At 40.2% G+C, this 18,256-nt stretch overlaps 1 protein-coding gene across 1 annotated transcript in view; it reads left to right on the forward strand.

Annotated features, from left to right (window-relative positions):
- LOC126176497 (uncharacterized) overlaps positions 1-18,256 on the forward strand; it is a 686,449-nt gene that overhangs the window by 530,929 nt on the left and 137,264 nt on the right. Inside the window, exons 4-5 of the mRNA XM_049923651.1 lie at positions 15,965-16,093; positions 17,285-17,417. Coding sequence (XP_049779608.1) covers positions 15,965-16,093; positions 17,285-17,417 — 262 coding nt within the window. The remainder of the gene's footprint in view (positions 1-15,964; positions 16,094-17,284; positions 17,418-18,256) is intronic.

Genomic DNA, 18,256 nt, shown 5'->3' on the forward strand with positions numbered 1-18,256 from the left:
TGCCCCTCCCAATTTAATTTTCGCGTGCTTATCCTAAATCTCTGTAAGGCAAATGTCGGGATAGTCTCTTTGCAAAGGAGATAGCCGTGTTTCTTTCTCCAATCCTAACTTGTGCTCCGTCTGTATAGTGACACCGTCGTCGACGGGTCGTTAAACTCTTATCTTACTTCCCATCCGTACCTTAAATATACCCCATGTTTCAAGAGTTGCTGCACGAGGATGTAGTAGATAAGTTGTTGGTTATCATCAGATCACCTATAAAATTTGTTATAATATGTGAAGTAACATCTAGCAGTTAATGCTGCTAACTGTAATCTTAGCGTAGTTACAAGGAGGCAGAGAAGAGAAATTACACTGCGTATAGCACCTGACGAATCCGTGGCACGTACAAGAATTGTGCAGATACTTAGGCAGGAATGATGTATTACAAAAATTCCTCTCAGATCTAAACCGTGTGTCGGGCCAAAACTAGAACCGGAGGCCTTCACCTTTCCGGGGCAATTGCTCTACCGACTGAGTTTTCAAAGCGCCACTCTCGACCCGCCCCCAAAGCTTCACTTCTGTCAGTACCTCTTCTGCTACCTTCCAGACCTTACAGAAGTTCTCCTGCATATCTGTAAGGTGAAAATTTGTTTTGAAAACAGTCTCCTAAACCGTTGCTCAACCAGTTCTCCCTCAATATTTTTTCCTCCAGGAGTTTTAGCCCCTCAAGGGCAAAATAACGCGAAACCGGCTGTTTATCCGAAAAAAAAAGAGTTCGAACACCAGAAAACATTGCTCAAATGAAGGAAATCCTGGAACAAATTCCGGCAAATCTGGACGCCGTTTATCTGTGCAAGTGGAAATGAAGAGAGCGTCGTATAGAAACATCAAAAATGACCTCCATCTGTATCCTTACTAATTTACTGTTGTGTGTGAATTAAAGCGTCCATTTGAACTTTGGTGTGTTGAGTTCTGCCGGTGGTTTCGGAGTACAATGGAATCAAAACTTTTAGATCGTCAGTACTTCATGTCTTCGTTTGAGACCTGGTTCAACTTGTCAGGATACGTGAATTCCCAAACTATGCGCCATCATGCGCCAGAAAATTCCCATCAGAACTTTGAAGAGCCTATGCAAAATCTCAACACTAGTGTTCGGTGCGCAGTATCTGGTGTCCGCTTCTTAACACGATCTTTCAGCACACTGTTAATGCCGACCGGTATGTCCAGAAACTGTCCATTCCATATGTGGATCAGCCCACGGAAAAAATTTTTAGCTAGTCGGAGCAACAGCACAAACCGCTACGACAACCATGTCACGAGTGCATGAGGAGAGGACAATCAGCAGAGGCAGCGCAATCTCAAGGTCACGTCGATCGCCTGATCTCTCTTCCTGTGATTTTTACCTGTAGGGCAATGTGAAGGGTCATGTGTGCTCAAATAATGCGCGCGCGCGCGCGCGCGCGCGCGCGCGCACACACACACACACACACTGGAAGATCTGCGTCAGTTGATTAATAATAATAATAATAATAATAATAATAATAATAATAATAATAAACCCCGTGGAGGCCCGGGAAAAGAATAGGCCTCCGGTATGTTCTGCCAGTCGTAAAAGGCGACGAAAAGAACAAACCACTGATAGGGCTAACCCCCCTTTTAGTGTGATTACTTGGTTCAGGACAGAACTAAAGAAGCCTCGGACAAGCGCCGTCATGGTCGGGGACGACGCTTGAACCCTATGCCCGCCCACAATGGTAACAACACTGCTAGCCAACTGGAAAATGATTTAAATCCAAATAGAGGTGTTTTGCAGGATATGCTTCCTGCAACCACCCTAGAAGGAAAACAAAGACAGAGGATGAGATGGTCAGATGAAGTCAATCGACACCTCATGTTCTGTTATTACCAAGCAACAAACCTAGGAACCAACACAACTGGATACAGATCACAAGTATACACAACATTTATTTCCAGATACCCGGAATTAAAATTTTTAACAGAACAACGACTAGCTGATCAGATCCGTGTAATAATAAAAAATAACAGGATACCCCAGTCGGAATTAGAAAACATCAAACAACAAGTACAACAAATACTGGAACAAAATAATGTGCAATCAGAAGAAGAAGAAAATACAGTAATGGACTCAAACATCCCAGAGCAAACAAACAAAGACCAACACGCATCAATTAAACAATCAGAGGAAAACGAAATCTTAACACAGCCACCAGAACAGGCACAAATAGAACACGAAGAGACACATGTGTTAGATATAGAAGAGAAATTTCAGCTGACATATATAGAATACAAAGACACAAATACAGACATTAGACCATTCTTGCATAGACCGCCAAATAACCCACAAGTCGAAACAACAATAAAAACTATCAACACAATCATACACAACAAAATAAATGAAAACACAACTATGGAAGAGTTACAACTACTGGTTTATATAGGAGCACTCACTACACTAAATATACACACTAGGAACCAACACACAGAAGAAACCCACAAAACCAGCATGGCAACACAGGCTAGAGATCAGAATAGAAAAACTGAGAAAAGACATCGGACAGCTAACGCAATTTATAAGAAATGAAATATCAGACAAAAAACGAAAAAGGTTAGGTAAAATCTCACAACAAGAAGCAATAGAGCAATTAGATGAAAAAAAGCAGAAATTACAAGCATTGGCCAAACGACTTAGAAGATACAAAAAAAGTGAAAATAGAAGGAAACAAAACCAAACATTCAACACAAACCAAAAGAGATTTTACCAAACAATGGATAACACACACATTAAAATAGACAATCCACCAAACATAACAGACATGGAACACTTCTGGAGCAACATATGGTCAAACCCGGTACAACATAACAGGCATGCACGGTGGATACAAGCAGAAACAGACACATACAAGATGATACCACAAATGCCTGAAGTGATAACATGCCTACCAACAATATACAAAATATTAACTTCAGTCATCACACAGAAATTAATGACACATACAACACAGAACAAAATTATAAATGAAGAACAAAAAGGCTGTTGCAAAGGAGCACGAGGATGTAAAGAGCAACTGATAATAGATACAGAGGTGACATATCAAGCTAAAACTAAACAAAGGTCCCTACACTACGCATACATTGATTACCAAAAAGCCGTTGATAGTGTACCCCACTCATGGTTACTACAGGTATTGGAAATATACAAAGTAGATCCTAAATTGATACAGTTTCTAAACATAGTAATGAAAAACTGGAAAACCACACTTAATATCCAAACAAATTCAGATAACATCACATCACAGCCAATACAGATTAAGCGTGGAATATACCAAGGAGACTCATTAAGTCCCTTCTGGTTCTGTCTTGTTCTGAACCCACTATCCAACATGCTAAATAATACAAATTATGGATACAATATTACTGGAACATACCCACACAAAATCACACATTTGCTATACATGGATGATCTAAAACTGCTGGCAGCAACAAATCAACAACTCGACCAATTACTAAAGATAACAGAAGTATTCAGCAATGATATAAATATGGCTTTTGGAACAGACAAATGTAAGAAAAATAGCATAGTCAAGGGAAAACACACTAAACAAGAAGATTACATATTGGATAACCACAGCGACTGCATAGAAGCGATGGAAAAAACAGATGCCTATAAATATGTAGGGTACAGACAAAAAATAGGAATAGATAATACAAATGTTAAAGAAGAACTAAAAGAAAAATATAGACAAAGACTAACAAAAATACTGAAAACAGAATTGACAGCAAGAAACAAGACAAAAGCTATAAATACTTATGCTATACCAGTATTGACCTACTCATTTGGAGTAGTGAAATGGAGTGACACAGACCTAGAAGCACTCAATACACTTACACGATCACAATGCCACAAATATAGAATACATCACATACATTCAGCAACAGAAAGATTCACATTAAGCAGAAAGGAAGGTGGAAGGGGATTTATAGATATAAAAAACCTACATTATGGACAGGTAGACAATTTAAGAAAATTCTTTCTAGAACGAGCAGAAACTAGCAAAATACACAAAGCAATCACTCATATAAATACATCAGCTACACCATTGCAATTTCATAACCACTTCTACAACCCTTTAGATCACATAACATCAACAGATACAAATAAAGTAGATTGGAAAAAGAAAACACTACACGGCAAGCACCCGTATCATCTAACACAGCCACACATAGATCAAGACGCATCCAACACATGGCTAAGAAACGGCAATATATACAGTGAGACGGAAGGATTCATGATCGCAATACAGGATCAAACAATAAACACCAGATATTACAGCAAGCATATTATTAAAGATCCCAATACCACAACAGATAAATGCAGACTTTGCAAACAACAAATAGAAACAGTAGATCACATCACAAGCGGATGTACAATACTAGCAAATACAGAATACCCCAGAAGACATGACAATGTAGCAAAAATAATACATCAACAACTTGCCATAAAACATAAACTAATAAAACAACACGTTCCCACATACAAGTACACACCACAAAATGTACTGGAGAATGATGAATACAAATTATACTGGAACAGAACGATTATAACAGATAAAACAACACCACATAACAAACCTGACATCATACTCACCAATAAAAAGAAGAAATTAACACAACTAATTGAAATATCTATACCCAACACAACAAATATACAGAAGAAAACAGGAGAAAAAATTGAAAAATACATCCAACTGGCTGAGGAAGTCAAGGACATGTGGCATCAGGATAAAGTCGACATTATCCCAATTATACTATCAACTACAGGAGTCATACCTCACAATATTCACCAGTACATCAATGCAATACAGCTACATCCAAACATATATATACAACTACAAAAATCTGTAATTATTGATACGTGTTCAATTACCCGAAAGTTCCTAAATGCAATATAACATATACCATACAGTTACAAGGAAGTCACGCTTGACCGAGGTCCGCGTCACGTTCCATTTTTAACCAGACTTAAGTCTGAGAAAAAAAAGTCAATAATAATAATAATGGCGTCGGGTAGACCGCTCGCCTGGTGCAAGTCTTTCGATTTGACGCAACTTCGGCGACTTGCGCGTCGATGAGGATGAAATGAAGATGATTAGGACAACACAACACCCAGTCCCTGAGCGGAGAAAATCTCCGACCTAGCCGGGAATCGAACCCGGGCTCTTAGGATTGACAGTCTGTCGCGCTGACCACTCAGTTACCGGGGGCGGTCGTCAGTTGATTGATAACGTTATTGCTGTTACTCCTCTGGCAGAGCTCCTACGGTTGTCTCACAGTTTGATAGACCGAGCACAGCGCTGCGTCGACGTAAAAGGTAGCATATTCCAGTACCAGTCTAATTGTAAGTATCTTCCGGGTAAGATTTATTTTGCTCACTCTGTAAAAGTGTAACAGGTAACACTGTTGTTGGCTTCGTTAAGTGTCGTAAGATTTCGGCCTTTCTCGTGAAGCTTATAGATTCTCGCTTGTTCATAACCGCTTGTTTGTACTTTGTAATAACTGCTCATCGCTTAGCTGTGCGATTTTGTTATAGGTCTTTTACCGGAACTCTCGTGAAGAAATGTTTCCACTGAGAGCCTAGTACTGTATATCAAGCGTTTCATAAACGTTCCGGTGCGCACGGCGGCACGCCATTTAGCGTCGCGCGGCAGGGGCGATAAGAAGATAGTCAGTCACCCGTCTTCATATTCGTAGTTCCACACAAATTGGGGTGACAAAAGTCATGCGATAGCTATATGCACATGTACAGATGGCGGTAGTATCGCGTACACGATATATAAAAAGACAGTTCATTGGCGGAGCTGTCATTTGTACTCCGGTGAATCATGTGAAAACGTGTCCGACGTGATTATGAGCGCACAACGGACGTTAACAGACTTTGAAAGCGGAATGGGGGTTGGAGCTGGACGCATGGGACATTTCATTTCGGAAATCGTCAGGGTATTCAATATTCCGAGATCCACAGTGTCAAGAGTGGCCGAGAATATAAAATTTCAGGCACTATTCTCACCACAGACAACGCAGTGGCCGACGGCCTTCACATAACGACCGAGAGCAGCACCGTTTCCGTAGAGTTGTCAGTGCTAACAGACCAGTAGCACTGCGTGAAATAACCGCAGAAATCAATGTTGGACGTACGACGAATTTATCAGTTAGGGTATTGTGACGAAATGTGGCGTTAATAGCATTCATTGACTTCAAGTTTCCAAAGAGCGATGGAGTTCTTATGGACAACAACCCGCCGCGTCACCGGGCCACAGTTGTTCACGATTGGTTTGATGATCATTCTGGATGATATGAGCGAATGATTTGGCCGCCCAGCTCGCCCGACATAAATCCATTCGTGCATTTACGGGATATAATCGAGAGATCAGTTCGTGCACACAATCCTGCACTGGCAAAACTTTCGCAGTTATGGACGGCTATAGTGGCAGCAAGGCTCAGTATTCCTGCAGGGGACTTCCAACGGCTTATTATGCCGGGTCGAGTTACTGCACTGCTCCAGACAAAAGTAGTTCCGACACGATATTAGGAGGTATACCATGGCTTTCGTCATCTCAGTGTGTGGTTGGGGCGCTACATAACGCCGCAGCCGAAACACGTGAAGGCCTATTGCACGGCACTGTTTCGCATTCGATCGATGCGCGAGCTATAACCTGCCGTCCAGAAAGGCCTCTGAACTAATAGAATGAAATCAAAAGTGAATAGAGTCAAGCTAACTGTGGCAGGACCTGTTCGTTCCAATGCCAACCGGGGACGAAATAGTAAACACTTATTCCAAAATGGTACTAAACTTATAAGTTTGCTTAACACAATAGAACTGGTACAGAGCTCTATGGCGAGCAATGAGTACTAAACTCTTGTCACACAAACAGTATCATAAAGAAATGTTCACGGCGTATGGCGCAGATTTGTGGGAAATAACTAAAAGGCGAAAGAACCGCCTGCTGACTGTCAATATGGGTTTTTGGAGACGGAGTTTTGGATTTTCCAGGCTTGATCACCCTAGGAATGACAGAATCAGGCCGGCCGCGGTGGTCTAGCGGTTCTGGCGCTGCAGTCCGGAACCGCGGGACTGCTACGGTCGCAGGTTCGAATCCTGCCTCGGGCATGGATGTGTGTGATGTCCTTAGGTTAGTTAGGTTTAAGTAGTTCTAAGTTCTAGGGGACTTATGACCTAAGATGTTGAGTCCCATAGTGCTCAGAGCCATTTGAACCATTTTGACAGAATCAGAGAGACAGTGAAGGTGGAAAACACAATTCTAGATTCCGTGGAAAGAAAGCGCTTATTCTGGTATTATCACTTACAACGTATACCAGACACAAGATGGCCAAAACGAATGTGGCAATGGACTTCGCATTAGAGAAGAAAGCGTTGCGGGCCTTCGAGATGCTGGGAAGATAACGTGACGGAAGCAACAGCAGCGAGTGGCGTTAAGAGGAACAGGAAGAGGAAATATGTCGAAATAGCGATTTTTTTGTTCCTATTATGTGAAGTTGTACTCCAGTCTTTCCTGAACAAGAACATGTATGGTTTTTGTATGTTTGCCATATATTCATAGGGAAGAGATACCTTTTCTAAACGACGACTTAATTTAGCTGTCTTTATCCCGGCTGCAGCAGACTTTCTCCTCTTTATTCTTTGACTACTGATTTTCAAGTGGATCTCCTCCCCCCCCCCCCCCTGTCCCTACCTCCATGGTCTCCCCGGTGATAAGCGAATGTAAGTTGCAGTTGAACATCAATGTAGCATTCTGTTTACGTTTTCCTCGTCGCAGTGATTTGAACGAGACGCTTGATTTCAAGATGTAATCTTATTGTGTTTATAATTCTATTTTATGCGGATAGTTCGTTACTCTGAGCAGAATAATATAGAAAAATACTAATAATTTAGAACGAATGAGAAAAACTCTGTGCGTCGCCTTCTTTCCCAATATTGCTATAGACGAGGACCCTTTCATTCTCTCTGTCCAAAGGGCCCCGAATCATGGTGTAAACATTAGAGAGCTAGTGTAACTGATGATGTGTATGTAGACACATCCATCCCTTACCAATGGCAATAGCAGATGTTGTAAAACCAATCTATATAGACAGTTAGCAAAAATTTTCTCACTGAATGCATCCTTGGGAGAACTCAAAATCCCATCGATAACTGTGTGTGGGAATGCTTGCCTAAACGGTATTTCTGGGTCTCAAAACCGTAAAATCTGGTGTCACGGATGCAGTGTTATGTTTAGATGATGGGTCAGCCACTAGGCTGAAAGTTTTCAGTGACATGGACATAGAAACTGGGGTCAACACGAAGAACGTGCACCTGTCGGGTGATCAGCTGAAAGTGCGGGATGCTGAGAAAAGTGGCCTACGATACAACTGACAAGAGGTCTACCAAACGTAAGTTGGAGGATACGGTAATCCGCGACGATGACAGCGATTCGGCGAGTTTTAACTTTGAATGTAGGTTGAACAGATCGCGCCAACGACTGTAAATGCATTTTCTGGGTTTCGCGGAGACACGCCGGCCCCAAATGGAATCCGGCTGGCGATTTAAAGACCAGGGCCGGTTTGCCAGCCAGCCTGGGTGCTGTTTTTAGGCAGTTTCCCATTTCCGGTTAGGGGAAGGTCGGGCTGTAGTTTGTCGGTAAACTAACGAGCGAGCGGCGCTCTTCATGGGGCAAGTGGCTTTTCCCAGAAGATCTCTGCAACTGACCTACAGGTGTACCAAAAAACCTGGCGCCCATTTTCTGTCCAGCAGCTTAGTGCAGTGTGCTCTGATACAGGTCTATTCTGTTCGTGTGATTTATTTGCTAGTGTCGGTCAGTCCGGTTTGTTTATTTAGTGATGAATAAGTGTACGAACGACAAGAAAATGTGCACAATAGGAAGAAGAGTTATTTGTGAAGTATGCACGTCCCGCCCTCAGTTACACCATTCGCAAACATTTCGAAAAAAAAAAGTTACCACGTCAGATGGATAACACTAGACGAAAACAGATGAGGCACGCAAATTCAGTCGGGGGTGGGGGGTGGGGGGGTGGCAAGAAGAGCATACAGCCACCCCCCTCTACCCCAAACATTGCTAAATCCAGAAAAAACATTAGAACACCATGAAGACGCAGGGTAAGACCAAAAAAAGAAGGAAGAAGACTCTGTCCCTATTTGAAAAATCATGTTATACTCGTACATGTCACCTTAAAAAATATTGTGTAGTTATTTTATCTTGCATACGGTGTCCTTTGAAGCAATGTCGTACTTAATATACTACTGTCATAATGTTTATGTTTTCCACATGGCAGTAATCGCAGTGATACTCGGGATTATTATTATAAAGAAAAAGTTTTCGTGTTTTGAGGCCACATATGTGGCACAGACTCCACGAAGCGATGGAGCCAGGTCGTCAACAAGGCACTGTGCAGCACTGTGCAAGCTGGTGGCGGCTCCATACGGCCGTGTTTACATGGAGTGAACTGGATCCTATAGTCCAAACGAACAGATCACTGACTTGTTGATAATTCTTCCGGGTTATATGGCCGTGGTCCATGGAATACTTCTATTCCACGGCCATATAACCCGGAAGAATTACCAACAGCAGTACCATCCGGTCGTGAAAGCCTTCTTTGTATGATCCTGGAGACCATTCATCGACTTTGTTCCCAAAAGACAATCGAATTTTTATGAATGACAGGGCGCCATGTCAGAACATTCTGGACAATTCTAGCGAATGATATGGCAACCAAGTTCGTCCTATAAGAATCCGATCGAACATTTATGGGACATAATCCAGTGGTCAGTTCCTGCACAAAATCCTGCACCGGCAACACTTTCGCAGTTATGGAAGGCAATAGAAACAGCATGGCTCGATATTTCTGCAAGGGACTGCCAATGATTTATTCAGCCCATGCCACATGGAGTTGCTGCACTACGCTGGGCAGGTGGTGGTCCGACACGATATTTGGAGGCATCCCATGACTTTTAGCATCTCATGTATGTCCAGAGTAAAGATTTCCATTTACGTCTCCTGCTGAAATGCAAAATCTAGGTTAATAATAATCCATTCTTGTAGTGCCAGCGCGCGTGGGGTTGAAATCGAACAGCGATGAAACGTTTCGGGAGGTTTTATAAAAATCAAATAGTTATAAAGATGAAAAAATGAAACGATCGTATGGCATTTATTGGCCGGGATATCCCCTTCGGGGTTCGGCCGCCGTATTGCAAGTCTTTTTAGTTGACGCCACTTCGGTGACTTGTGTGTCAGTGATGACGAAAATGATGATGGACACACAATGAAACAGACGTGAAACTTTTATGGGTACATCGATCTGTGACTTCGACCGAAACATCTGCAGTTAATTTTCATGTCGCTAACTTTTCCGATGCATCAGCGAGCTCACGACCTATTACCGCTAATGAGTGACGTATTGGGAACACTAAATGAACCGATAATAAAGGCGAAATTGAGCTCTGACCCTGTTGGCTGAATAGTGCGTCAGTATGACCTAATTAACAACAACACAGCAAATAGGCGCCGAGGACGTTTTCCGGCAGAGTAAACTTGAATACGCGCTTTCGTCGTTACGCATCTGTTACGCTTGATCGAAACGGAAGCTAGTGTTAGGGCGGCAGATATAATCTCAGAATCGCGGCCTTCATTATCTGATGGCTTTTGACTTTGTGCAGACGAATGTCGAATCCATGTTTCAATCAGGGCAGAATGCTCAGTATTAAGCCAGTAGCCGTGGATTTTCTTCATAAAATAGCACTAAGTTCACGCCAAGCTGCGAGCTACTTTCAGTATTTCTTGAATATTTTTTGTTGTTAAAAGTTTAATTTTAATATCTTTCGACAGGTTTTTTTCTATCATGTGCAATTCTGTCAGTATGTGATTGTATTAGAAACTAGGAAATTAACAAAACTCGTGAAAAGTAATGTTTCGGTATGAATGAAGGTTTTATTGAAGTATAAACATAACATCCCCTCATTACACAGAACTCACGTGTCATGTTTTGTTCTGTGTACATATTGCAGGTCATCAAGCAGCTTACCTTGAATGTTTTCGTCATCTTGGATGCTGCAAGAGTTTGTCGTAGATCGATTTTGTTTCCTTCGTGAAACCATGTTGAGTGGTGGTTCAAAATGGCTCTGAGCACTATGGGACTTAACTTCTGAGGTCATCAGTCCGCTAGAACTTAGAACTACTTAAACCTAACTAACCTAAGGACACCACACACATCCATGCCCGAGGCAGGATTCGAACCCGCGACCGTAACGGTCGCGCGGTTCCAGGCTGTAGCACCTAGAACCGCTCGGCCACTCCGGCCGGCGTTGAGTGATACAAAACCACACTCTCTGACAGTTATTTTTTAGTCGAGGGTGGGATCGAACTCTCTTTCGAATACTTCCAAAGTTTTCCAATAAAGCTTTCATAAACTTTTTCATTACGCCAAACGGTATGTGTAGAAGTGGTGACAGAAATTATTCAGATCCACGAGGTTCTTTCTTAAGTAGAAAAAGCTTGTTGTAATAGTTAAGATATATACTAACCAGTACCAGTGCCACCAAAATTTCAATATAATAATAATAATAATAATAATAATAATAATAATAATAATAATAATAACATATACAACTACAAAAATCTGTAATTATTGATAAATGTTCAATTACCCGAAAGTTCCTAAATGCAATATAACATATACCATACAGTTACAAGGAAGTCACGCTTGACCGAGGTCCGTGTCACGTTCCATTTTTAACCAGACTTAAGTCTGAGAAAAAAAAAGTCAAAAAGATAATAATAATAATAATAAAAATTACGAAACTCGTAAAATTAAAATTGCTAATAGTTTTTTGTTTTAAATTAGTTAATGGTAATTATAAAAGAGGGAGGATGACGTGGCTTTTGTTGTCGTATTAGAATTCGCAAATATGTAATCAATAATTATGTATTTGACGTAAGCAGTTTTTCTTGTGTTAGTTTATATTTCAAATTAGTTTGGGGCGTTAGCCCATCATCAGTGAGATCTTATATGTAGGCTACGGTTTTTTAGCGTATGCCTAAGACGGTGTTTCGTAATAATAATATAACTTGATTTTTACACGAAAAAGCAGTACGTGTAAAATACCGTTGATGATGGACGAACGCCAGAAAATAGTACGATAAAATAAACTACCATAAAAAGCAGCTTATGTCAAACGCATAATTATTAATTTGGCATATTCGCAATTTTTGCAAGCTGCAGAGTACCAGTTGTACAAGACATTCGTGTTAGAATACAGCACATAAAAAAACCCACAAGAATAAGCCACTCATTAAAAAAAAAGAATCGTTTCTTCGACAGCCTGTGTAATTACACATCGTAGGCAGACAAGACATTCCTGCGTTTCCCTTTGCCTCTCGAGGGTCTAGTGGGGCGACTGGCGTTTACCTTCAAACACTACTTGAACAAAGTTGCCGTCACCACATAATTGTTGAGCTTAGTACGAATACAAAGTTACGGGTGTATTGTGCAGGAATGAATTTTTAAATAATTCTTGGTCCATCATAAGATATACTTCATAGAAGAATCAATTCAAGCTTGTAAGAAACCTACATCTACAAACATTCTTTGCAAGCCACTATATGGTGCATGGCGGAAGGTACCTTGTACCACTACTAGTCATTTTCTTTCTAGTTTCACTCACAAACAGAGCTACGGAAAAACGATTATCTATATGCCTCAGAACGAGCCGTAATTTCTCTTATTTTCCTGCTCGTTACGTTGACACCAATAGAATCGTCATTTAGCGTCAATTAACTCTCTCAGGTTTAACAGTTGCCTCTTACTAAACTGAAATCTCAAACTCCAATTGCCCAATTTCTAAGAAGTAGATAATTGCTAAAATAATGTAAACAATGATATTTTGTCGTGCGCCATTGTTGCGATACAGTAATAATGTGTGCGCCGAGACATGATGAGGTTTACATGCAGTATGCTAGGTGATGTTATGTCTCAACAGTGTCTACACGGGCGGCGATGGCCCAATGGCAGATCATTATGACTTTTAAGGATGACAGTTGGTTGGAGAGTGGTGTGCATTGATTGCTTGGAAGACGGGAATTACATTTAGATAATTTACACACGCGACTAGTACGTACACACATCAATAAAAAAAAATATTGCCTGAAATATCAGACTTTGTGGCAGCTTCATATTGTGTTGCCACAGAAGTTCGATATGCAATCAAAAATCACACGATCGAAAGTGTTTCAAACTAGTAGCCCATGTGCGTAACGCAGAATGAAAGAGAGCAAATACCGACAGTGAGCCACGCCTGACCAGCTTGAACACCATTAGTCAATGCAGTTTTGTTCCGAGGATTCATACATCATCTTGTAACCAACAATTAGGTCGTTTTCCAATAACTTCGCTTAAATCGGAAGGTGGGCTGCTGTTTCATCGTAGCTCTCTGACGAACGTGCGAATGAATTTTTTCAATACCTTCAATTATCCGATCAGTGCATTTCGCCTATTGAATTTCGCGACGATTCGCACATCTGCAGCATGCTACAGGTCGCAGCAACTTCGTGTTAATCGGATTCTTTCTTCTGTTTCCATAACTTTTGAAATAAGTCCGTGCAAGAGCAGGGTGGGACTTGCCCCCTCCATCCCCTGTATACATACTATTTCTAAGGGCGGAGCTTATTCTCTCCGCTCCCCACTTCATAATAAAAAAAAATACCACACAGCTGTCTTCTACATGCGTACATGCACTGAGAAACCTCGCAGTATTCGAAGCGCGTTGTGTGACAGCTATGTTTTATTGCAGCACAGTCTATGCATGAGTTCTAGGTACGTAAAAATAATGTTCAAGAACAGCGGGGATGTTATTTGCCGTATGTAAAGTCTCCGAAGTTTCCAATTAGCCCCTTCGGTCATTTTGATGGAATCTATTTTTAAATAAGCACGGTCATCTGGCATTATATTTGCTTCAAAGCACTATTGTGGTACTTAAGATATACTGTAGCTTTGTTTGCTTTAGTGCGTATGTGGAGAATATACTACCAATGTTTTTCTGTCGTTTGCCGTTGCAGAAACTGCGAATTGAGCGCTTTAAACAAGGTAGGCTACGTAAACAACAGTAAATTTTTTTTGTGGCGATTCAAAATTAATGTACAGCAGTTTTTTTGGTCACATTAAGCCAACATATTTTTTTTAAAAAAAATGTATAATATCTGTTATGGTAATATTTTATAACAATTTATTTGTTTTCCTGTTATTGACAGGATCCATTCTTGGTCCTCTAATATTCCTCATATTTATAAATGATCTACCTCAATGTATAATGTTACAGTGATTTTTTACCAGTTTTGCAGATGACACTAACATTGTGATTGATGGTCATACATGTGAAGATCTTCAAGGGTCTGTTAAGAATATTCTTACTGATTTAGTGAAATGGTTTAGCTTCAGTGGACTCTCGTTGAACTTTAATAAGACTAATTATATTCAGTTCACTGCAACTGCTAAAATGGAGGAGGAATTAACTGTGAAATGTGGAACAGAGTCAATAGAAACAGTTGAATCAACAAAGTTTTTAGGCGTTTTAATTGACTCCAGAGTAAACTGGTCTCATCATATAATAAATCTTCAGAAAAGACTCGGATCGTCGATTTTTGCCCTACGCATTCTCTCAGAGAGCGGAAACATACACACAATGAAAGTAGCATACTATTGATATTTTTATTCTCTTATAAAGTATGGTATTGTATTTTGGAGAAACCAAACACTAGCAAAGAAAATACTCTTGGCCCAGAAATGTGTTATAAGAATAATGAGCGGTGTAGACTCCAGATGCAGTTGTAAAAACCTTTTCCGGAAACTAAAAATTCTCACTGTCATGTTCCAGTACATATTTTCTCTTATGGGGTTCATCAGCAGTAGTACTGAGTTTCATAAAAGAAATAGTGAATACCAAGGATATGAAACCAGGAGAAAGCATGATTTCCACAAAGAATGTAAAAAACTAGACCATGGTGCAAAAGTTATTAATGCTCTCCCTCCAGATATTAAAAACGAATTTGACAACCATTCCTCCTTTAGGGAGCATCTGAAGCAATTTCTACTGGGAAGGTCATTTTACAGTTTAGAAGAGCATTTTAGCTACAATGAAAAAACCACCCAGGTCTGTGGACCACATATTTTGAGTGTGATACACCACTGTTTGAGTTTGAGCCATAATGTAGGTACCATACCCATGTAACACTCGTAGTCATTTTCACTGGTTTTTAATTTGTTTTCACTTTCTATGTGTAATGTTTGGTGTAATCTGTCACTCTTACCACATATGTGTATTGCAAACATGTAGTATTACTTTTGTCTGATTGACTGCTTTAATATTACCTTTGTATTGATTGTTTACTGACACACTCTATAGCCTTGTGAGTTTATCACAGTTGAATCAATGGAGTAAGAAACAAATAAAATAAATAATAAAATAAAATAGAAGTTACTGTTTGACTCTTTGTGAACCGAAATTTTCGAAGCATTTGTTCCAAGTTATCGTGCACTACTTTGTTAAATTAGTATGCTACTGCCTCAGAAAAGGATTTTGGTGAAAATGGGATATGGTGCAGACAGAACATTAGACTAAACATTTTACACCTAAACAATCATGAGATCTAAGAAAGAAAATTGTCAGGAACTTCCTGCTAAGGTAAAGTTTAGTGCTTTATTACAGTGCTGTCACTAGAGTCCTTCCATGAATAAATCACAAAAACCAGAGGAATATGAACAAATGTAAACACCATTGTAAAACGTACCATAAATTGTAACACTTAAATCTACATACTATACTAATGGAATTTTGTGTTTGTTTACTGTCAGTTACTGATTAAGTAGGTGACTCACATTTTGAATTTTTTGTTTGTTACAGTCCCCATTGGGCAGAAGGCATGACATACCCAGCTTCAGAGGACCTAGAAGTCTTTTCCTGAGACGGTGTGAGAATGGCTTTGGGTTCACTCTCAGGCACTTCATTGTCTATCCACCTGAGTCGTACACAGTGAGTTGCCACATATGAATGACATGTTTTCTTTATAGTTTTCAAATTGATGTATTTTGGGTTGTGCAGTATTTAGAGACAATTCTGTTATTTCAAGACAATTGTGGTTGTGCATCGAACATTGTCACTGCCCCAAACATTGGCGTCTATTAATAACTGAAATAGGGAGTTTTCTTAAGAACATTTTAAAGCACTGATAGCATGGAAGTAATTGAGGTTTAAAGATTATAGAGGGAGATAGAGGCTTGAATACAGTAAGCACGTTCAAGTGGATATAGGTTGCAGTAGTTATTCAGAAATGAAGAGGCTTACACAGGATAGACTAGCATGGAGATCGATCAAACTAGTGTTCAGAACCAAAGAGGACAACAGCAACTGTTGAAGATATAGTATTTTCAAAGAAACCATAATTACAAAATTTCCACAGGGCAGAAGTCTTTCTATTATATTGACAATGTTATGAAAAGGGTAGATTGCTACTCACCATACAGAGGAGATGTTGAGTCACAGGCAGGTACAACGAAAATACTGCTATAAATTGAAGCTTTCAATTCAAATGCCTTTTCTATTACAAATAAGGCCTTTTGACTGATAGCTTAAATGTATTTTTTTTTAAGTGGATGTGGTATAAGCAGTTCATTGAAATTCTGGTGTTGGGTGCACCAATTGTCTCTGTTCTCTAGCATGGGTTTCATCTATAGCAATATTGTCTGTTACCTGCTGATAGTGTCTTATTCTCATGCCATTGCACATGAATGACTGATATGATATTCCTGACAGTGATGTGGCTCAGAGGTTAAGATGCTGGGCTCATATTCGGGAGGAGAGGGGTCCCACCACCTAAATTTAGGTTTTCTGCAATTTTTCTGTGACACATACATCAAGTACGATGATGATTCCTTTGATGAGATGCCTTTCATGCCCCCTTCTGAGACCAGTCCCTTCTTGTGATTACTTTATCTCTTATGTCTCTACCAGTAATGGGATGTTAAATGCTAATCATTCTTTCTCTTTAAACTTTCCTGCCTGTCATTGTTTTTCAGATTCCATGTTTGGTGTTATGTTATACTTCTTGTTATGTTAAAAGTTGGGCCAAGTAGACTGATTGATAGTGGACATGAAAGTACTCATTTTAATATTTTTAAGACATCGTTTCAGTTTTGAATGTTGATAGAGTTTATAATTTTGTAGGTGCTGCAAGGTGAGAAAAGATTGGGTGTACAGCATGGGCACCATGGCGCTGCTCTTGATGAGCCCATGGACACAATATTTGTGAAGAATGTTTATGAGAACAGTCCAGCTCATGCCGCAGGCCTTGCTACAGGTATATGTGCTTTCAGAATTAAATGTGGTTTATTATAGTAATAACAAATAGATTTTGTTTGTCTTCTAATAAGTTTTGTAACTTGTGTTAGGATCAGTGGAGGGCACAGCCACCACAGTAAATGTAGAATATGCTAAATACAGGAGTGAAACAGTATTAAATGAAGAAATACATAGCTTTCCTGTTGACTCGTTAGTATTTAGAAACACTGATAATGACTAAATCTTCTGAAGATTATTGATACGGGACCGGGAATAAACTTTGCAGGTAAAAAGACCGTCTTTCATATGAACCCAAGTGAATTTATGGATCTGCTATACTGCAAGATTTGGAGGTATTACTTACAATCTAGAGGGAATGAGACTGACAACTGGGATGTGTAGGACCAACCAGCGGGTTGATAAGGTGCCACTTTGTATGAGGTGCCAATGTCCCATGCTGCTACAGGCATAAAAAATCATTTTTACATTTCACCTATGCACCACACCATTGCTTACAAGCCGGCCGGTGTGGCCGTGCAGTTCTAGGTGCTTCAATCTAGAACCGCGTGACCGCTACGGTCGCATGTTCGAATCCTGCTTCGGGCATGGATGTGTGTGATGTCCTTAGGTTAGTTAGGTTTAAGTAGTTCTAAGTTCTAGAGGACTGATGACCACAGATGTTAAGTCCCATAGTGCTCAGGGCCATTTGTACCATTGCTTGCAGGCTGTATGAACTGACAGGGTGCAGTGCGGCCGTAAAGGGTTCTGAAGTACCCAAAGAAAGGCACCAGAGTGGAGACGATTAAAATCATAATGCTCAACTGCTGAAGCATTCACAACAAAGTCTCAGAATCAGAA

The sequence above is a fragment of the Schistocerca cancellata genome, chromosome 3 (assembly GCF_023864275.1).
Source record: "Schistocerca cancellata isolate TAMUIC-IGC-003103 chromosome 3, iqSchCanc2.1, whole genome shotgun sequence".
Lineage (NCBI taxonomy): Eukaryota > Metazoa > Arthropoda > Insecta > Orthoptera > Acrididae > Schistocerca > Schistocerca cancellata.